Genomic DNA, 20897 nt, shown 5'->3' with positions numbered 1-20897 from the left:
ATATATGTATATATATATATATATATATATATATGTATATATATATATATATATATATATATATATATATATATATATATATATATATATAAACTACAGGCGGTTTTACAGGGTGGCAGCCGCTGCTCACCCCACCCCGTTTCTAGAACAAAAGATTACGTCCTACTCAGCGAGCAAGTTAAAAAAAAAAAAGGTCAGGTGCATTTTGACTTGAACATCCCACGCCGACAGGAGATAGTGAGGTAAGCTCTAAGACATATGGTTCGTCAAGCTATCTGCAAAGTAGTCATTGTCGGTGTTGAAAGAGGTGCTCACGTCATCTATTTTACATCGAGGCTCGCTGTCCGGCTATACTCAATGATATTTGGAAAAGAAGACGTCAACAATCATTTCTTCCAAAGGATCACACAGAGTTTGTAAAAAGAGGTAAGTCTCATGCTTTCTCTTTCTCTCCCTCTCTCTCTGTCTCCACACACCGGTAGCCATAATAAGTTGAGGGAAAAAAAACACCAAGAACATGTTTGGAGAATTGACAAATCATCTTTAAGTTTGAAAAGTCAACCATCAGCTGTCGAGTCCATCCAACACCTATCGCGTCCACTTTTCCTGTCTTCTCTTGCGTCAATTCCAAGCGACGACTCACACTTTATGAAAAATAAAATCAAACTTTCAGAACATGTTTGCATTTCATATGATTCATAAGTGCCTGACCCAGCCAATCAGAGAGGCTTTACTAAGGCAATCACTGTCCTTGCGCAATACCAACAAAATATAAAAGAAAACAGGACATCGAAAACAAAGGCAATGTTAACGAGCGACAAAGAATCTTGAACACAGACTTCACAAAATGGCTTTTGTGCGCGTACACGCAAGAAGAAAAGATGCGACGACATGTCATTTTGATGACTGTTCTCGTCATACCAGTCGGTTTCCATCGTACTTGCCTTTCAAGATTCACAGCACGTTTTGCAGGTGTAAAATCAGAGTGGTGCCAAAAGGGAAAACACACTTGCAAGTCACGTTGGTACATTTTATGATACAGTCAGTCTCCATGATCCCAACATCAAGCCTAAGTGCCGTGTGAAACAGCCCTTCAAAGTTTTCAAAACGCTCTCAATCTTGAGGTCAATAAATATGCCCACAGAGTGAAGCAGCAACGATATTGGAAGAAAAAGAAATGATTTGATCATTTAGATGTCGTGAAGTGTGTGTTTCAATGTGTGTCTCAGGAACTTTTGGCAGGCAGGCATCACAATGGCCCTCAGGCCATTTCGGAGGCTGTCGTACGTCTGTTTCGGTCGGCGATACAGAATTTTGGTCTGCTGCGCGCTCTTCGTTCTTCTTGGGATGTTGGGCTTTCAACAGAAAGGAGAGGTGAGTCCACTCTGGCTTATCCAAAATGTTGGAATGTGATTTGAATAGGAAGGACTAAATTGACTAGTTATTTATCTGTTATTCATTTTTTTATGATTTACCTTGATTGTATTTATTTATTTATTTATGATGATTATTGTGATTATTATGATTGATTATTTGTTATGATTGACTTTGGAAGGAAACTGAAACTCGTTTACAAGAGTTAGGTGTGAGCCGCCAAAGCGAAACAAAAGGAGAGGTGAGTCGACTGGTTTATCCAAAATGCCTATATGTGATTTTAACATACACAGTGCTCTCAATTGTTCAAATCATATATACATAAAATTATTCATTTCTTATGATTATTGTTTTTGTTTGATTTACTTATTTTTATTGTATTTATTTATTATGATGATTATTATTTGTTATGATTTATTGCGGAAGGACTCTGGCACCGTCATTGGTGAACCGCCTAAGTGAAACGTGTCGCAAGTCACACGGATACATTCCGAGACTTTAAACCCAAGATGCACGAATGTCATCACAATGTTAGTCAACACCAGACGTTACTCTCATGTATGCAGTCTGTAGCACGGCAGAATCCGGACAGGGCTTACCAGTTAACTGACATTCCCAAAGAACACAAGAAGGTGGCCCACCGGTTGACTGACATTTTGGAAGAACACAAAACGGTGGAACCATGTACAACATTCCACAGCAGGTGAAGAAACAACAAGCGTCTCAGTGATGACAAGGTTGCGCTAACACCTATGACATCGTCTCCATTTGTTCTGGTCTCGTAGAGAATGTACACCCATTCCCATCGATCTGGTATACACCTGGGTCAATGGCTCAGACGAAACACTACTGAGGAACCTGAGGGTGGCCAAAGAGCAACTGGATGTAGAGCAAGGACTTCTGAGGTTAGGCAAACCAAGTTGACCAGATGGGAAGTGTGTGTGTGAAAAGCTCTCCATTCCAGTGGCAAGCCGCAATGCCCGCTGTCCAAATGCGTGGTGGCACCCATGGTGGTGTTTGATCCTGGTCTATTGGCAAACACCACCTCTGAAGACCTCTCCGTGGCTTTGCCCTCCTTCTCCACTGCCAAGGCGATGCTGCAGCTCACCAAACCCCAGCAACCTTCCCACAGAGTCACCGTGGTGGTCTTCCATTCGCAAGCTGACGGTAAAGCGACCCCGTCGGGTTCGATCACCCCGACCAGTCACGGAACTTGATGGTTTGTCTTCTAGCCGAAAAGGCCTTGACGGAAACGCTCCGACACGAGACATTATCCATCTACAAAAGCTACCTGGTGAATTTTTAATTCTCACCCATCTTATTTTGTGTCTGGGCGTGATGTCCCCGCCTCACTCTGTCCTGTTTTCCAGACCACGGACAAAGCGGCTCCGGGTCTAGTCCAAATGGAGACCCTGGCCTACCTGAACGGCTTCCCAAACTCCTACAGGGTGTCAGAGGAACTGCGAGGCAAACTGCCGCCGGCCATAACGGAAAAGATAACAGCGGTGAAGCTATTTTTGTTCCGTTTCTCATTTTCCCCCCGAAGACACGATATTAAGAATATATCAATGTGTTCCTCAGTTTGAGTTGTACCCGGAGGCCAGCCTCGCTCTGCTCTTCTTCAGAACTCCACAAGACTTGACTGATCTCCAAAATACTGAAATTGAACTGAAAGTGGATGAAAAGAAAGTGACCCTCAGTCCTGTTCACTTATTCTGGAACATGAACGCCATCCAACAGGTTGAACGTTGCCAATTCACATGATGCAACGTGATCCCCTCTCTGATAATGTCAAATATATATATATATATATATTTCTTTTTTTTCCAGTCTGTCCCTCCCAAAAAAGAGACCAGGGATTCTCTGACGCCTAACCGTTTCCAGGACAACGGCGCACTCATGTATTCCTTACGCTCTTTGGAGAAGCACGCGCCGTGGGTGCGACACGTCTTCATCGTCACCAACGGGCAGGTCCCATCCTGGCTCAACCTTCAAAACCCCCGAGTTTCAATTGTCACGCATCAGGTAAGATTGAATGGAATTTGTTTATTCCGAATATTCAAATATTACAAATAATACAGAGCTTCCTGTTTGTTTCAGACAAAGTTCTTGCATGAAACACAGAGAAAAAAAAATCGAATGACTGAAATGCCTAAAGATGATATATTCGTTATGAATGACAGGAAATCTTCCTGAACATGAGCCATCTGCCAAACTTCAACTCCCACGCCATCGAAAGCCACATTCACCGCATCCCGGGAATCTCGCAGAGGTTTCTTTACCTCAACGATGACATGATGTTTGGCAAAGACGTCTTTCTGGACGACTTCTACACCCCGAGGGACGGCCAGAAAGTAATCCACATTCCGAATGATTGATTGCTTGATGATGGATTGATTGATTGATCATTTCTTCCATGGAGATCTATCTCGCCTGGCCTGTAGCCCCTTGTTCAAAACATTGTCCATCAAGGTTGATCAACAACGGCGAGTGCAACCAAGCGTGCAACAATGACAAATGCCAATGGGACGGAGGAGACTGCAAAGGTAGCGACCGCAGCACTTGCGCAATCGGAAGATTCCGCCTTGAAATACACTCTACGTGATGTTTGAAGGACGAAAACGCAGGTCTCTAAGCAGCATTGGTGATGGACAGAGCTCAAGCTTCTTCTCAGATCCTCAAAACCAAAGCGACCAGCTTGGAGAAGAAAAACAAATGGACACAAAAGATTGGAACACTCCATTGGGCAACAAGCTCCAAGAGTTTTTCCCTTCTGACAAGACATTCCTTCAAGAACTACTTGAGGACCGTGGTCTCCAAAAAGCTCTGAGCTACGAGACCAATGGCGGGATGACTGGCCGAAAGCTACGAGATACTTTTGCCGGCACGCTGAAGTACGTCGACAGGCTATACAACTTAAAGTTTGGCGGCATGAACCGAAGAGTCATCTCGCACGCTCCTTATATGATTGACAAGCTTGTCATGCAGGAGCTGCAGGACACGTGAGTGCTGACCACTTCCCAGTTCCGGGCCTCCTGACTGCTGAATCTACCACCTTCCTATTCCCGCAGATTCCCAGGAGAATTTCAAAAGACCTCGAGCAATCGTTTGCGCCATCCGGACAACATGCAGTTTGCGTTTGCCTATTTTTATTTCCTGATGAGCGTCAAGCGGCCGGTTAACATCTCGGAGATGTTCGACGCCATCGACAAAGACCGTTCTGGCGTTCTGTCCGCTGGAGAGATTCAAGATCTGGCCAAGAAAATCCACAAGAAGCCCAAACCTGAGGTGGTTTGTTTATTGAGATATCGCCGGACCAAAAGTTATTTTGATCAAACGAGACATCTCATATTCTGTGGTTCATCTTAGGACTTGCAAAGATTGAATATTGAGTTGCGCGACTGCGCAAAAAAACTTCGGGTCACCAAAGAAGTCGTGATGAACTGCAAGGCTGTCACAGATCGCATTCGCAGTGCCGTTAAAGACCAGAAGAAATATAGGTGAGTGCTCCTCTGACACAGAAACAGAAGCTCCATCGAGGCTTCTGCTGATACGTCAACTTGCCGACAGATATCAGGTCATGGGGCAAGGGGAGGTCCATTTCAAGATGCTTCATAATGACATGGCGGAGGCCGATCGCATTTTCAATGACCTCTGGAAAAATCCAAGGTGAGAGGAACCAACCATAAAGCAATTCTGGTCTTGGCCTTTGAATGGCTTCTGTATTTCGTCCAACAGGAAGTTCATCTGCATCAATGACGACCTTGACCACACCCAAAGCAAAGCTATGGAAGTGCAGAAGAAGTTGACCCAATTTTACCAATCAAAGTTCCCGCAACCATCTGAGTTTGAGCTTCAAAATTCCAACAGGTCTCCTGCACATGAGGACCAGCTTTGATAGGAGCCGTCATCAAATGTGGTCAATGAGTAAAACAGGTGGTGCTCGCCTCTTTTTCATTCCCGTGAAGTACTTTTGTGAAGCATATTTTACAATGATGAATAAATGGCAGGATTTAGCTGTCTTTTTAAACGACACTGGTTTTGTCATCTTGAAACAAGTTGTGCCGTTAATCTGAATCACGTTAACTTTTAGATCCAAACATTTTTGTCACTTGGCCGATTTCATGTTAAGGCCCAAACAGCAAGTGACATTGCACCGCACACGTCGCGAGTGATGCAGAAGATGGAGGAGGACCGTGACGAAGCGGAGGCATGTTTGAGGAAGACAGTCACGTGATTACCGCTTTTGAAAAATGACACTCGTTCCCACCTCTCCGCCCCCCCCCCCCCCCCCCCCCCCCCGCCCGACCGGCGCTTAAGTTAAGGTCACCCCAGGACGGGTCCACGCGAGCGCGTTGTATCGTCCGTCGCTGGTCACTGCCATGTGGTGGTTCACGCAAGGTTTGTGCTTCTTGCCCGTCTTTTTGGTGGTGTGGTCCTCCTGCACGTTCATCGTGTCCTACGTGATCGCGTTGTTTCGACGCGACGTGGACGTGCTGTTTCCCTACATCAGGTGAGATAAGCTTCTCAAGTGACTTCTTATAAAAGCGGTAAAGTCGACTTTTGAGAAGTTTAGTTTCGTTTTCCAGCTTCCGTTGGCTGCTACCCAAACTTCTCCAGAAAGGAAACTGAAACTCTTTCTCGCTCGATCACTTCAGTAGAATAAACTTTTAACGACACAACATCATTTTGTAACGTTTACATTACAGTGAGGGGGGGGGGGGGGGGGGGGGGGGAACAACTTTTTATTCCCCCATTTTTATTTGTAAAAAATAAATGAGTTTTAAACTTGCAGTGACACGGCAGCAAGACCTCCAGAGAGCTGCATCTTCGGCTTGATGACTTTTGTTTCTGCGTGTGCAGGTATTGCAGTAGTCGTCAAAAGTTCAATATATGTCCTTCCATTTTTGTTGTTGATTCATTGACATTGCATCGGATTGGTCATCAATTTGTTTCCATAAAAAGAAAAAAAAAGTCAAACAAGGAACTTTTTTGTCAGCTGCAAACTGTCATTTTTCTATTCAATATTTGTAACAGGTGCATCTTACACTTTGTATGTCACAACACGTCTGTACAGTAATTTCTTGTTAGTCACACATTTCTGAGAAGAAAGCCACGAGAGTTCATTCATGTGCTCTTTAGTCACACATCCTGCAAACGACTCACTTCTGCTTTTGGAAGAAAACGAAAGGTAAAGGAAAGGGCGCACTTGCGTACGTGTGCAGGCATGGCCACCATCTACGCCAGGTTCAAGTTTGTGGAGAAGATGAGCGATGACGTGATCGGGGTGAGTCCACGACTGAACAAGACGGCGCTGGTGCTGGGACTGCTGGCCTGCTTGGGGATGTGCGTGGTGGCCACGTTCCAGGTGGAGTCTCCACGTCCGCCCGTCCGCCCGCCCCGGTTTGCGCTTTTGACAGTCCGGCGGTTGGCTTTGCTCGGCAGGAGACGGCGGTGATGGTGGTTCACGACATAGGCGCCTTGCTCTTCTTCGTCACGGGCGTCCTCTACATCCTCCTGCAGTCCGTCATTTCCTACCGCTCCTTCCCGTACTGCTCATCGGTGGCGGTGTGCCGGGCGCGGCTGGTTGTGGCCGTCATCGCCTCGCTGGCCATCTTCCCGAGTATCCTTTGGCGAAACCGAGCATCGTTTTCCACGTCAAATGTTTTCCCCTTGACGACCAAAACCCCCGAGCTGTCGTTTGTGCATTTTTCGTGAAACAAAACGACCTTCACAGAGACACGAAGAGCAAGGTGGGTGGCGAAGATGAGCGTGACGCCGTCGCTGACGTGGCTGACAGGTGTGCTGACGTGTATTTTCAGGACTATCCCTTCCACGTGGCCAGCGCCGTGTGCGAGTGGGTGGTGGCCTTCAGCTTCGTCTGCTTCTTCCTCACCTACATCAACGACTTTAAAGTCAGCCTGGCGCCTTTGCGTTGCTTTTTCACGGGCCTTCTTTCACGGTTAACCGAGTCTCGTGTGGTCCGGCAGCTGTTTACCTTGCAGGTGAAGACGCAGATGCGCTAGGGGAGGGGAGGGGAGAGCAGAGCCGGAGTATTTCACAAGATGCTGCTCGGCCTACGTCGGCGGACAAGCCTTTGCACTTTGCTCCACTTTTACAACATGGCGATGGATTACCCGAGCCAATTTTATTTTTATACCAAGTTGCTGGTGAAACTGTATCTAACTGAAAGCACTCTTAACATTTCCAGTATTCGTTTTGTACTCTTCCCAAAAAGTTTTGAAATGATATTTCAACTCCAGTACTTTTACAGGTGCTCTTCATTTGATAACTTTTTAAGTTTTGTATGACTGTAATTTCACAAGGAATTCATGGAGCAAAAAGGGACAGATGAAAAGTATTCATTGGATTGATAATCCAACACTGCTGAGCAACAATAAAGACATTTTTTACATTAAAAAAGAGATATAATCCAACACTGCTGAGCAACAATAAAGACATTTTTTACATTAAAAAAAAAAAAGATATCATCCAACACTGCTGAGCAACAATAAAGACACTTTTTATATTTTTTAAAAATATCTTTGCAAATGGTTTTGAATTATTTGGGTTTGTACATATTTGTTTAAAATGGCTAATACCTTTTGTGGCAAAATCTACTTGAATCATAGATGCAGACAAGGACGATACAAGATGAATCCAACCGAGTTTAACAACGCTCGTTATCTTTTTTGCACATGCAAGACTGACACCAACGCGTCAAACAAATATATTGCCATTTGACAACAATCTTAGTTTATCATTGTCGCCCTCCGGTTGATTGAATTTCAAATTCTATACCGTTTTAAAAAACGGGAGAGGATTACCTGCATGACGTCTGAAGAAAAACAAATTAATGCCACGAAAGCTTAAACGTCGACCCAAAGCGCTTGGTTCCATTTGAATTGAGCTTTCTCGGTTACCGTACGTACGCGAACCCAAATCCGGAAGTGATTGATGACGCCATGTTAAGGTGCAGTATTACTTTATTCCACAAGAGGTCAGTCTTGCACCGTTAAATTATTGTCCACAGCGAGCGTGTGAAAAAGTCGCACACGACAACACGCGTTAGGCCTTGTTGGAGGTCACCGCTAAAGTGAGATGTCAGAGTTCAACTTTTTCAAAGTAACAGCTGCTTTATTGGATTTTTTTTTTTTAATGTAACAAACTGAATCCGTATATCTGATGTGCATCTAGCGGCCGTCCTGTCCCATTACTGGTCCACTCTGTCACGAGCGACCCAGGAAGCGTGAGGAGATAAGGACGACAGCTCCTGTGATGCTTCTGATAACCTGCTAATCACATTCACCCAATTAATGAGGGCAGGGCGCTCCGACCGACCGACCGGCCGGCCACACCTTTGGCTTTTTTTGGCGGGTCTGGACCAGATTCATGGCAACATTACAAGTTCAGCATCGGTAGTAAATATTTTTGGAAGCAATGAATCAAAATAGGATCATTTGCGACTGCGCAGCGGTTGGGAAGCCGCGGGCCAGCGGGCTGGTGAATTATTGAACACGTCATTGGATGGCGCACAGGCGGCGGGATGGAGTTTCACGCCGCCTCAAATATTCTCCGCCGACTGAAAGCCGGAGAGGAAACTTCACTGAGTGTCTGTGATTAGATCTGACTCGGTCCATTAGGCGACATCCTAGCTGGACTTTAGCAGCCGTCCATCTGCAATGTGACATTTTCCTTGGCTGCAGGTGGCGCTGCATGGAAGCAAAGTGGCACGTGTGCGTTTCCCATTTTGGGGCTCCAAATGGACAATTTTGAAGAAGGCCAAATGAGAAATGGAGGCGCCATTTTGTCAACTTTTGCTGGCATTGTTGCGGCATGGCCTCCATTTTGTTTCTGCGTGCGCGTAGATAACAGAAAGTGGATGAACTCAGGCCGCCGCGTTTCATGCGGACGTCTCCGTGTTGTCACGGTAACGTACGTCTTCCGATAGCAGCGGGAAGAAAATGGCTGCCACCTTCCTCTCCCGTTTCCTATCAATAGCATCACCCCCCTACCCACCCCACCCCACCCATCTCCTCCGTGGCAATCCATCCACTTTCCCATTTTTCCTCCTGGCTTATCTTTCCATTTGATCCGGTCCACTTTTCGGCCTCCTCTCCGCCTGTCCCTCATCGCGGCGCCACCGCCAGCCGGGCGCCTCCGCCGCAGAGGGAGCCCTCGGCAAGGAAGGAGGTCACCCGTGGCGTGCCAACGCGCATGACATTTACAATTGGGGCTGGAATTCAACTTCAGTTGTTCCAGAATGACGGTGATGATGTCATCACCAAACGATGACACCCAAAGGAGCATGCGGGTGAAGGGTTGTCTTGTTCACATTATATAACCGTTTGGAACTGCGGCGGGCAGCTAGCACGAGGAAGAGGTCATTAGTCAGGCCGGCGCTAACGTCGACGCTAACGATGCTGGGGCGCAGCCAATGCCGGCTAATGGCGACACTGATGATGACGGACGCCGCCGGCACGCTACCGGTACTGGAAATGAGCGCGCCGGCCGATAAAGGCCTCCGGTGCGCCTTATCGCTCGCCGTTTCCTCTTCCCGGGCAAAAGTGCAGCTTAGCTCGCGAGCTACAAAACATGAAATGGCGTTAGCCAGCCAGGCTCATTACATGAGGGAGGGGTGGGGGTGGGGGGAGCAGGTCGCGCGTCTGCTTTGTGTTGTGTGTACGCATAAGATTGATTGTTGCGTTGAAGAAGGCGCTATCTCCAGCAACATCATCTTCATCCTCGTCATCATCACGGCCTGCCTTAAGAGGAATAACGTGCACCTTCTGTCTAATTTGGACATTATTCAAGGCTGTCACAGCGCAATTATTTCATGCTTATCTGCGGCGCGCACGCCATGGCGTGTTCGTCACGCTGCCGCGCACGCGCGCACACACTGACACACTTTTAGAAATTGCATCGATGGGGGCATGCGATAGGAACGGTGCCCGCCCGCCCCCCCTCCTTCATTACAGCATTGATTACCTTGCTCATCTTATCACGGCGAGACGCCACACGCCGTTTCTCTATTGTTTGCCAGCGGCCCGCCGAGACGCCCTTGTTTGTACGTGCACATTTTCACGGGGGGGGACTTTTGGGGAATTTGGAGCCGGCCCGGATAGCGAGAGGCGAAACCAGGTCGGGAAAAGGACGGCTTTTGATGTAACAAGTTTTGTTTTGACTGAGCGGGACTAAAGACGCCGCCGCCGCCGCCGCCGCCACACTCGGGTGGAAGTCTGGCCCAAACACGGGTGTCACCATGGCAGCATCATGGGGGACAAAAGTCAACACAAGAGTTGGCTTCAAGCGCACGGATGTTACTTGAATAGCAGCTTGCGGCTATTTCTCACTCATCTCCATTTGGTGAAAAACAACATAGAAAATCCCAAGCGACGCTTGTCATAGAAAACTCTGTCCATAAGGCCCAAATGCGAAGATGGGAAGAGGCCCAAGACGACAAGTTACAAGACGAAAAGAAGTAGTTGCAAAAAGCAGACAAAAGGACACGCACAAGACGCGTCGGGGGCGCTTGTCGCTGATGCCGTTAAGCGGCGAGGCCGGAAACTGCACGCTAAGAGAAAAGCCCGTTTGGAAAGCGGCGCTGCGGCCGCAATCTCCCGAGTCCACCCCGTTGGCCATCGCTTGCGGAAAAGTGGGACAAATCCCGCCCCCACGCCTCGGGAACAAGCGCCTCGCGCCGGCATCCCCGTGTCCGAGCTTGCTTCGATTGTCCGCCCGGGAACGGTGGTGCGCTTCCCACGCCGGCCAATCAGATGAGCCGCAGGACGCCGTTCCCACTCGCCGCTGCCTGATGTCCAACTTTCAAGCAGAGCCAGACGGCGCCCACGCTTGCTCGTCTTCGCATGATCCTCACACGCCAATTGCGATGCGGTGGCCATCTTGTCATTGTTGTCGCTCCTCCTCATTTCTCACCATCACGCTCATCTTCGGCATTAGACGCAGCTTCACTTTTCTTCTTAAACGCTTTGCCAAACAAAGTGAGGTCCTCCTCCGCTTGGAGCATCTTCATTCTCAGCATCTCTATCTTGAATCCTAAACATCTTCATCCTTGGCATGCCCATCTTTAGCACTGCCTTTGCCTTTATACGGAACTTAGCATAATACCGGCACCATAGCCGGGCTAACAAAGTTAGCATTGATGTCGCAGCCTCAACGCTTTAAGCAATGAATATCTGAACAAGCAACACAAGGCCTCCTCCTCCTCCTCCCACTTCTTCTTCTTGACAATCACTTTTGTTCCAAAGGTTCTATCTCCAGCCCACCGCGCCCAGACGCCGTCCAAGCCAGCGGTCCAAACACAGCGTGGGACCGTGAAGCTCCGGCAATGGGACCGTGACCGCTGCCGCCTGACTGGACAAGCATTTTTTGACGCCGCTACCTACAAGCCCCTGCGGTCTTGCACCCACGGCGCCCACGCTCAGAGGACACGCCCGGGATGGGATCCCGGACCGGTTATCTGCTCCGGGCCAGGGAGTCCGAACCAGCGTGGGACGCGGGGCCGGCGCAGATCCATTGTCTGCCCGTCTCGCCGTGTCACTTCCTGTTAGCCAACCTGACGTATTGGCACGCACGCACACAAACATGAGACGGCGGCGTGTGGGCGGGCCTTTGCCACAGGCGCCCGGCCGGCGTTTCCACGGTGATGAGGAACCGCACATGGCGAGGACCACCGAAGAAGTGTGAGCGCCACGTCAAATGGCATTTGGGGCAGCGCCGCCAAGTGGTGAGATGCACAAAGAGCAGAAGAAGCGCTCGCTTTCCTCTGCAGGTTTCTTACTTTTTGGGACTTGAGTCTGTTGCGTGGTTCGGTTCTGGGCATCCCGTTATCGTTCCGTAAGTCCAGTTTTGAATTTCCACAGGTTAGATTTGGACTTCCGCATGTTAGTTTTGGTGACTTAAGCCCAGCTGAGACACGGTGGTCTTACCAAAAGCTGGCCGCCAGAGGAAGATAAGTGATTAGCATAAGAGACACTTGCTGTTGTCCCCGGGGGAGTGTCAGTCCAAGTGGGAGCGTATGTTGACATTTATAAGCATCTGCGGGCGGGCGGGATGGGATGGGGGGGGGTTCTATTTGTCAGCTGTTTAACTTCAATTAGGGGAGAAGGCAGGGTGGGGGCGTTTGCGGCCCACATCGCTGGCAGCCGTGGAAGCAGAGGTCCCCCCCCGCTTGCTAAAGATGGAGTCCATCTGGGAAAACAAGCCAATGGGTAGCAACACAATTAGGACGACGAGCACTCACAACATCTAAAGACAATAGCAATTCATTTTAAATGATACCAAAAATAATAAAATGAAGAAAAATCATTTGGACGTCCTACTGACTATATATTGATTTATTTTCCTTTGACTGGATCAATTTTAATTATGAGTCAACTCACAGGAATGAATCCAATCTTCGACGATATTCCGCTGACACGACGAGCTTTGCGCGCTTGAATTCATTGGCGAAGATATTACATTAAATCGGGCATTTCCTAGGCGGTGGGTGTTAAGACGCTCCGAGATGGAGACAAGTTACTCAACGGCGGCAAATAAACACCTAGCAAACAAAATGAGGAGGAGGAGGGGAATAAAGTGAGCTGTCAATCACGCACGGCGAGAGGTGACGGCGGCCGCTTCCACGCTTTACTTCCCCCCACGTATTCGTCTTCTTCATGAAGGAACAAAGGGGAGTCGAATTAGAAAGAAAGAAAAAAAAATATATATATATCTATATATATATATATATATACTATATAGCTGGCATCAGATAAGGAGAAAGGAAAGGGGTGGGTGAGGTTGTTGCTGGGAGCATGGGCGTGTGTGTGTGTGGGGGGGGGGGGCGGTGATGTGTGTATTCAACTCCGGGCTGACTCCTCTTATGCTAATACAGCCAATTTCCTCTTTTATTTCATTTCTGGAGCCCCAAATCTGCGATCTCCGATAAGGTTGCCGTGGCGACCGCCTGCTCCCCGGGCGGATGCGGGCAGCCGTGTGATGGAGATGTGGAAGGCGGCAAAGGCGGAGGAGGAGGAGGATGAATAATTTAAAACTCCAGCAAGCTGCACAGATAAGAGACGCGCGCGCACGCAGGCAGGCAGGCAGGCAGGCAGGCAGGCAGGCAGGCAGGCAGGCAGGCAGGCAGGCAGGCAGGCAGCCAGGCAGGCAGGCAGGCAGGCAGGCAGGCAGGCAGCCAGGCAGGCAGCCAGGCAGCCAGGCAGGGAAACGCACACACATCCATCTTCCTCGCCCTGGTCTTGTGAGGCTTTTTCCCTCCAAAGCCAGCTGACCTTCACGGTCAAGGTCGCGATGGCTAATTGAACCGGCGGTTCGGGGGGAATTCGGCGCAAGCAAAACCTGCTGCCGTCCGTGCGGCCTCAAAGGCTGAAAGGACACTTTGCTGGCAAAGAGAGGACTGAGCGTACTGTAAGGTCAACGTGGCAAACAATTGATTGCACATGCTTCAAGTATCTCACCATACTTTAAGGTCGATTGACTTCCACGCTATGAATCAATATTTTTCACTTCCTTGTTGCAGGTGATGATTGCTGCCTGTCAGTCACGGGGTGAATTTCCAACTGCCACAGCATTGTTGCTTGTCACCAGGTGGAAAACTATTTGGACGGCGCTGGCTGGCTGGCTGGCTGGCTTGTTTGACTTCCGCCGGGGTCAAGTCCAGGTGAGGCGCATTCCCCAACAAGACGCGCAGGTCGCACGCGCACGTCATCGCTAACGGAGCGTGACGCCGCAGATACCTGCGCAACCAAATATGACACACACGCATACCGAGCGGATGGGCGAAGGTGTGCCTTGACATTCCACGTGTTGGCTGCACCGCCACGCCCGGCCACGAGGTGTCACTGCACCCCTTGAAGAGAGCCGGTCGCCACCAGGGCGACCCAACAGGACTCAACGGCCTCCGCTTGAGCACCAAGCGGCAGGAGATCCGGCCTTCTCCGACCAAAACATGGGGAAGGAGTAGAAAGAAAAGAGGACAAAGAAACACCAGCGGAACCTGCAAGAAGGTTCTCACAGCAAATGAGCTTAATGAGGAGCATTGAAGGAAGCTCTTGCTCGCTCGCTCGCTCAATCAGTGGCAGACAGCAAAGAAAGCTGCGTGGCATCTCCTCCAAAAGCAGATGATCTCTTTAATTAAATTATTCCCAAATTAACCATAAAGCCACAATCATCGTCATCATAATAATGCAAATAATAATAATAAGTGGAATATATTTGTGGCCTCAATCGGGGCCGACGAGACGGCGTTTAATTACTGAGGAGCTGGGGAAAAAAACCATCTTAAATTGCGGGAGCCTCAATTAAATCTGATGTTAATTAAATCTGATCTTGTTTTGAGCATTCATCAAGCGGCAATTTGAATTTCGTCAACACGACTTTTTATTTCCATTTGAATCTGGGCGCCACGCACGACTTTAATTTCATGCTTGTGATGAAGCTCTGGCTTTTTATTTAGCTGACTTGCACTGCTTCCTAATCTGACGCGCCTCCAAAACCACCCGAAAGCCCCCCCAACACAAGCCCCGCCTCTTTTTCCTCTCGCTTTCGTTTTGTGCAATCAGAGCATCTCCCGCGCATTTCTTCTTGGTCGATTTTCATCTCACCAAGTCAGCGCTTTCAAAGGCGCGCACAAAAACAAGAAAGTTACCACAAAATAAAAACTTGGTTTGCCCCCCCGAAACATTTTTTTTTTTTAAACAACTTTTCATAGGTTTTTGCTAGACCATTTTTTTCCATTCAAAATGCAAAGCTTTGCCTTTGGAACAATACAAGACTTGTCAGATTGCAACTTTTTCTCGCTTTTTTTTCGTTTTTTTTAAGAGCGGGACGTCACACGGCGCGATAAACGATGCTAATGACCAAACTCATTTCAAACAAGCTGAGCGCGATAAACAAATCCATTCGGCGAGAAGACAACAAGAAGCGGAGGAGGAGGAGTGCGGCAGGTGGATGCAAATTGTTTGTTTTGCACTGGCGGAATTTAAATTACAGTTCAATCACATAGTGGTGGTGGTGGTGGTGGTGGTGGGGGGGGGGGCGACCCCGCCATTTGCCGGCGCAGTTAGTTGATGTTTGGCTGCGTGCGGATTGAGCGCCACGGGTGCATTTCACAGCCGTGAATGAGGCCAGCCAATCTGGCTCAGCCGACTAGAACAATAATTAGAATGGAGATTAAATAAAAATAATTAGAAAAAGTTCATCTAGTTTTGATGTATTAATTATTCCGCCCCTGCTTTATTCCGACTCTAATTATCTGCTTCAGTGGAGATGCCGCTGCCACCGCCGCCACCGCCGCCGCCGCTCCCCTCTTCTACTGCGAGTCATAAAAAATGACATTCATGTAATTATGTCAGCAATTTGGGAGGAAGTCAGCTAAGCACAGCACACACACACACACACACACACACACACGCGCGCAGTTTCAAGTAACTACTCAGAAGTTTGCTTTCAAGGCAGCCGTCAAAATAATAGAATGCAGTCAAAGATTATTTGCAGGCCCAAACTTTTGACCAAAGATAACAAATGAAATGGTTCTTTTCTCTGGCAAAATAGGATTTGATGGTTCAAAACAAATCGCAATGTTCTTCAATTCAAAATTTTTCTGCAAAAATAATTTTCTATCTGCCACCAAATCGGAATCTGCAAGATTGCCTCAATTAGACAGAGCGTCAAAAGTTTGTTCTTGAAGATAAACAAGAACAAAATGATCTTCTATGTAACATTTCTTCTTGTTTTTTTTAAGTGTCGTGAATTCCAATTTTTTTTTTTTCTATCAGACCTCTTGTACGCGTTTTTTAGGTTAAAACGAGACGTGCGCTTTTTTTTCTTTTGCTTTTTTCATTTGAGCTTGATCCATTCTTCTTGGTCACCAGATCGTCATTTGCATATAAATGGAAATATTTATTGTTACACGTGCTCATTTTTCCTCCCTGGCGCAAACATGAGCGAGTGTGTGCGTTTTGGGAGTTGAGCAAAAAGAGCAAAACCTCCTAAGATGTTGAGCACGTCAACGGCGGGAAGCGCGAGAAGCTAAGCCGTAATGACACCTGACGCCTCAAAGACACAAAAAGTTGCAGAAAGAAAGAAAGAAACTTTCCTAAAAAGTTGGATGATAGCCTTTAGACGCGCACACACACACACGCAGGTCAAGTGTGAAGGTCAGGGAGCAGCTCCCAGGGTGAGCATTCATTTTGGTATCGGGCTCTTAATGGCCGCCTAACGCTATTTGTTGTCGCTCGCTCTGCGGCTAATGGATGACGTTGTTCAATAACGCAAGCTTTTGAATAATAATAATCATCTACTATTTATTTTCCACTGATGAATGACTACATCATGTCAATGTCTTTCAAATGAAATGATTTTTTTTCTTTTCTTTTCTTTTTTTAGCTGGCTGCCTGTTTCTCACCCCAAATGGACTCGCCTCAATTAATGCATTAGAGGGGTCAAAGGTTACGTAAGCAACATTGGGAATGTTCATGGACAGCCAGCAGGAAAAGGCTTGCTTATTTTCTTCTCTCTCTTTTTTTTTTTCACCCGGCAATGTTCTTAACTTTTTCTGATGGGAGGGGGGGGGCTGGATTGTCGGGACTTTAAATCTTCTTCTTGGTCTTGGTGACAAATCCTTCAAATTGCTTGCCAAGTGTTTCCTTTGGGTCATAATCCCAACTTCTTAACGTGGAAACTTTGGACTAGATGGGGGGGGGAGGAACATTTTTTTTCTGTTTTTGTCAATTAATTAAAAAAAAGAAAGTAATTGACTGTTTTGTGGGCAGACATCCTCAATTGCTAATTCACTCTAAAAAACAAATTGCGATGATTGGATTTTAATTTCTTTCATAAATTCTTCTCAAACGATGGCTTTGACTCAGGATGTTTGACGGCGGCTCGCGGAACGAGCCAAAGGGAGGAACGGCAGCGGCAGCGGCGGCTTTGCTTTTGCGAGTGTCATCTGGGGCCTGATTGGAAGCGACGGGGCTGCGAACGGAGCGACGGCTCGCTCCCACAGCGCTGTTTGCTTTGCAGAGTCAGCGAAAGCCGCATTTCTTTTGGATCAACAACCACACCCGCAGCGGAAGTCTCGCCGTCCAGCCATCCGGCCGGCATTTCTTTTAGACAAAAGTAGTGCTGCGAACACGACTCCCACGTGGAATATCGGCAAAATTCCTTCACGCAATTCCCGACGGAAATGGATTTGTTCATTTGGACGCAATCGTGACAAATGTTTGCTATCGGAGTCATTTTGCAAGGCTGGCCGGCCGGTGTTTTGGTGTTGAGGTCAGCCTGTGAATGAAAACAATGGCCACACATGTTTTGCCAGTTAATGGACAGTGCGCACAGGCGGCGCTGCCTCTATTTGACTAACCTCGCACTGAACCCCCGAGGGGAGGGGCGGAGGGGGGTCCGCGCTCCCTAAATGAATGAAGCCTCTCCTCTGGCCTCGGCCGTGTTTGCCTTGGCGCGCCGGGCGCAGCGGCGTTCAGCTGAGCGCTGCACCTTTTGATGTCGTGTTTGGTAGGCCGGGCGGCCGTAATTAAACACAACATTCGCCGCTGCGTTTATGTTACGTCTCGGCCAGCGGACAAAAAGTCCACTTGTTGCCGTTCTGGAGACAAATCGCCTTTTCCCATTGAAACCAACGGAAAGGCCCGTCATCCGTTCCGCCGCCCCAAAATGGCCGTCCGCTATCGAGTGCGCGGATGGGCCGACAAGAAAAAGTCTTGTATCTGTTACTTGCCGGAGAAACACACACGGAGGCCGAACAAAACGCTGCGCTTGTGTTACCGCAGAGAGGCTGTGGGAACGACCCCGCCGCTCGGGCAACTTCGCTCCTGACACTCGCATAAAGTCCGTCAAGTTGATGAAATTCCCCCAACGGAGCCGCGCTCGCTCGCAGCCACTTTGTCTTCCCGGGGAACACCTGCCTCGCCCGCTCTGCCTGGGCCTCCGGCGGGCCCCGGAGGTCCAGGGGTCGGAACCCGCGGCTCGGTCGGGTCCGCCCGGCCTTTTGTTGGGGCCGCTCGGATTGCCGTAAGGGAATCCGCCAACTACACGGGGTCCCGGCCCGGCCCGTTTGTTAATCAAGTCCGGGGCTGAATGGCGCACCTGCGTCATTGTGGCGCCCGTCCCGTCACGACCTCCAGAAACGCGACACCATTACAAAAAAAAAAAAAGTTATTAACTTGAGTCTCTGAACTGCTTCCCGTCTTGGCTTTGACTTTTTTTTTTGAACGTCGGTTCTTGACGGTCCCTAACTCGGTTTTGATTTTACCTGGTTCTGAACCCTGCAGCGATTTGGATAATGAACAAACCGGTTCTTGACACGGTGCGTTGCTGAGTTATTTTAGGGAATCCATTTTTTTGGGCCGGCTTCTTCAGACAGTGCGTGCGGGTCACGCGCGGGTTGCGGAAAAGAGCGAACTTCCTCCGGCGGCGAACAATAGGGGCCCAGGAAGTGTACAATAGGCCCTTTGGCAGCTGTGAAGCCAGCTGTGAAGGACATCAGCCAGGCGGAGCAGCCGCCCAAGCAGTAGCCCCGCCCCCTTCGCCTGGTTGTTCCTGGCGGGCGCCATTGTTGCGGCCGCTATTGTTACTGGCGTTATTGTTACGGCCGCCTGTTTGCTAAAGCGACGAGGCGAGCCTAATCCGGACGTCAGCACTCACGCTAATGACCTAATTGCTCTCGCAGTCAAAACCGAGACCCTGACGCTAAGCCCCTGGGCTCGCCCCCTCCCTCCCTCCCTCGCTCGCAAAGTGGTCGTCATTCCCCGGTTTTAACGTCAACTCCAAACGGCAACAATGGAAAAGTCATCACAACTTCTTCAAAAAGTCGTCCGCTCAGCTTCCATTGGGATTTAGTCGGCCGGCAAACGACACAATTGCAAAAAAAATTAAAAATATTCAGCACTTTGGAGACACTTGCGAGGCTATTTTTTGACATTACACTTCACTTAAAAAAAAAAAAAAACTGCCAAAACCTGACTGGTTCTTCACCTGACGGCAAATTGAACGAGTTCTGGTGTGTGCAAAGTCACGCAAAGTGCCACGGCACTCCCTAGCGTCGCCAGGAGCCGCGCCGGTCCAGACCGGCTGCGCACACGACAACCGCACCGGCGACAGGGGTCGGAGGTCGCGCCGGTCCAGGCTTTTAGGGCCTCGGCCGCTCCGTGCGCGAGTGTAACCGGAGCTGTCGTCCGGGCCAGAGGTGGCCTCCCTAAAGCACGCCGCCTGTCTCTTTCAATATGACCCCACCCCATATGACGGACGGACGGACGCATGGAAAAGACTCAAAGATGTTACGAGAGCCTCCGCGGTCCCTCGTCCCATCTGAGAGCCGTTGAACTTGGCCTTGCCGTCACTCCAACGTAACACAACACCCGGCCGGGGCAGAGCTCGGTCGGGATGGGGGCTGGCTAGGGTGACAGCCTCCGCCGGGACCCAGAGTGCATTTCAAACCCATCAGTGTCAGTTAGTTGACTAAGTGGTGACATAATCAGCGTCGCCATGGACGCTCCTCTGGGAGGGGAGGGGGGGAGGAGGAGGTGGGGGGGGGGGGCCAGCAAAGGCCGCCTCGCCCAACTGATTCAAAAACTTTGGCAGAACGTGATAGACCGACTTAAGATGGTGGCCGACCCGACGGAACGGGTGTCAGACCGGGAAAAGACGGAAAAGGAAAGCAAGCGCTAGATGGCACTCATGAATGACAATTGGACTCATCTCAACGCTTTGCTCTCTCATTCAAGTGCAGAAATAAATCATCTCGCTCGGAAATGCGTCGGACGTGTTCTTCTCCCACCTTAAATCTCGGGCCGCCGTGATTTCTATTTGAATGACTGCGTTCGTCAACATGCCTCCATCACGACTTAGGACGCCGGCGCCTTCGTTTTGACGGCCTCATTAAGTTCAAGTAGTCGCTGAAAAAAAAAAAAAAAACCCGGCTTGACATAGAAAAGCGCACGGTGACACGAGTGAATCCAGTCAGGAGAAAATCCGCGGCGAGTTCCCGCTATCGGCGCTTTGAGTCCGATACGGTCCCGAAGGTGGCGAGCGGTGTCAAAGCTCGAGCGCCTCTGAGACGATAACGCCGGCCCAAATCTCAACACCGCCCCATCTGGGCCACCGTCATCCACTCCGACTTTATCACGGATCCGCGGCTTCACCTCTGATAAGATTGCTCACATACACACACACACACACACACGAGCGCGGCATTGCAAGACACCAAATTCCCGGATTCCCGGCAATGGTGGCGTCAAGGACACGGCGTGGCAAACAGGAAGTGGCCTTCTAAATCACAGGAAGCGCACCTTGTCATATTTACAGGCGGCGAGCGGCGGGCAGCAGGAGGATAACCTGCTTTTATGGCGCCTTGTCAGCGTGATGGAGAGCTCAAGGCCTTATCACGCAATTTGGGATGGGAATATATATACACACACACTTTTATCTATATGCCCCGCCCCCCCTTCGCTTTCAATAGCAGTATATATATTTTTATCAGCAGCTCT

The 20897-nt window shown here is 49.1% G+C and overlaps 2 protein-coding genes and 2 long non-coding RNA genes across 12 annotated transcripts in view; 3 read left to right on the top strand and 1 right to left on the bottom strand.

Moving 5' to 3' along the window:
* Nucleotides 1-143: 143 nt before the first annotated feature.
* LOC148379020 (N-acetylglucosamine-1-phosphotransferase subunits alpha/beta-like) lies at nucleotides 144-5407 on the top strand. 4 transcript variants are annotated; one of them, XM_088367537.1, is made up of 18 exons: nucleotides 144-242; nucleotides 336-426; nucleotides 1243-1374; nucleotides 1556-1615; nucleotides 1941-2077; nucleotides 2160-2279; nucleotides 2339-2541; nucleotides 2607-2668; nucleotides 2745-2879; nucleotides 2956-3114; nucleotides 3205-3399; nucleotides 3558-3728; nucleotides 3797-3920; nucleotides 3989-4376; nucleotides 4446-4662; nucleotides 4744-4874; nucleotides 4945-5043; nucleotides 5113-5407. In XM_088367537.1, exons 3-18 carry the CDS (start codon nucleotides 1255-1257, stop codon nucleotides 5270-5272), a joined length of 2481 nt encoding a protein of 826 aa, XP_088223663.1. In that variant the 5' UTR covers nucleotides 144-242; nucleotides 336-426; nucleotides 1243-1254; the 3' UTR covers nucleotides 5273-5407. The 4 variants fall into 4 exon arrangements, with proteins under 4 accessions (XP_088223663.1, XP_088223661.1, XP_088223664.1 ...); XM_088367535.1 differs by having other exon boundaries at nucleotides 1230-1374; XM_088367538.1 differs by lacking the exon at nucleotides 144-242 and having other exon boundaries at nucleotides 254-426; nucleotides 1230-1374; nucleotides 1941-1957; nucleotides 2006-2077.
* The window catches only part of LOC148379017 (uncharacterized), a 53213-nt gene continuing 32836 nt past the window's right edge, over nucleotides 521-20897 (bottom strand). For 3 of the 4 annotated variants that reach the window (XR_015855482.1, XR_015855484.1, XR_015855483.1), the window contains one exon: nucleotides 8343-12585. This is a non-coding gene — a long non-coding RNA (uncharacterized LOC148379017). Of the gene's footprint in view, nucleotides 645-8201; nucleotides 12586-20897 lie in introns of those variants that run through there. The other variant, XR_015855485.1, reaches the window with a different exon arrangement.
* Nucleotides 5660-7916, top strand: dram1 (DNA-damage regulated autophagy modulator 1). 2 transcript variants are annotated; one of them, XM_088367547.1, is made up of 7 exons: nucleotides 5660-5887; nucleotides 6170-6237; nucleotides 6600-6661; nucleotides 6820-6997; nucleotides 7069-7127; nucleotides 7197-7289; nucleotides 7365-7916. In XM_088367547.1, exons 1-7 carry the CDS (start codon nucleotides 5757-5759, stop codon nucleotides 7398-7400), a joined length of 627 nt encoding a protein of 208 aa, XP_088223673.1. In that variant the 5' UTR covers nucleotides 5660-5756; the 3' UTR covers nucleotides 7401-7916. The 2 variants fall into 2 exon arrangements, with proteins under 2 accessions (XP_088223673.1, XP_088223672.1); XM_088367546.1 differs by having other exon boundaries at nucleotides 5663-5887; nucleotides 6600-6742.
* On the top strand, nucleotides 13317-19889 carry LOC148379018 (uncharacterized). Of its 2 annotated transcripts, XR_015855487.1 has the most exons (3): nucleotides 13457-13803; nucleotides 13916-14056; nucleotides 16783-19889. It is a non-coding gene; the product is annotated as an uncharacterized LOC148379018 (long non-coding RNA). The 2 variants fall into 2 exon arrangements; XR_015855486.1 differs by lacking the exon at nucleotides 16783-19889 and having other exon boundaries at nucleotides 13317-13803; nucleotides 13916-14717.

Source organism: Syngnathus floridae, chromosome 22, assembly GCF_059516105.1.
Source record: "Syngnathus floridae isolate MCC-2025c chromosome 22, RoL_Sflo_1.0, whole genome shotgun sequence".
Classification (NCBI taxonomy): domain Eukaryota; kingdom Metazoa; phylum Chordata; class Actinopteri; order Syngnathiformes; family Syngnathidae; genus Syngnathus; species Syngnathus floridae.
The sequence above is the reverse complement of the archived record's forward strand: the minus strand, read 5'-3'. Positions and strand labels throughout refer to the sequence as shown.

Coding starts and splice junctions, on each gene's coding strand:
- LOC148379020 (XM_088367537.1), top strand. CDS start 1,255: ATGGCCCTCAGGCCATTTCGGAGGCTGTCGTACGTCTGTTTCGGTCGG. Junction 2,280..2,338: donor GTAGAGCAAGGACTTCTGAG/GTTAGGCAAACC, acceptor TCTCCATTCCAG/TGGCAAGCCGCAATGCCCGC. Junction 2,542..2,606: donor CTTCCATTCGCAAGCTGACG/GTAAAGCGACCC, acceptor TTTGTCTTCTAG/CCGAAAAGGCCTTGACGGAA.
- dram1 (XM_088367546.1), top strand. CDS start 5,757: ATGTGGTGGTTCACGCAAGGTTTGTGCTTCTTGCCCGTCTTTTTGGTG. Junction 7,128..7,196: donor ACAGAGACACGAAGAGCAAG/GTGGGTGGCGAA, acceptor GTGTATTTTCAG/GACTATCCCTTCCACGTGGC. Junction 7,290..7,364: donor CCTACATCAACGACTTTAAA/GTCAGCCTGGCG, acceptor GTGGTCCGGCAG/CTGTTTACCTTGCAGGTGAA.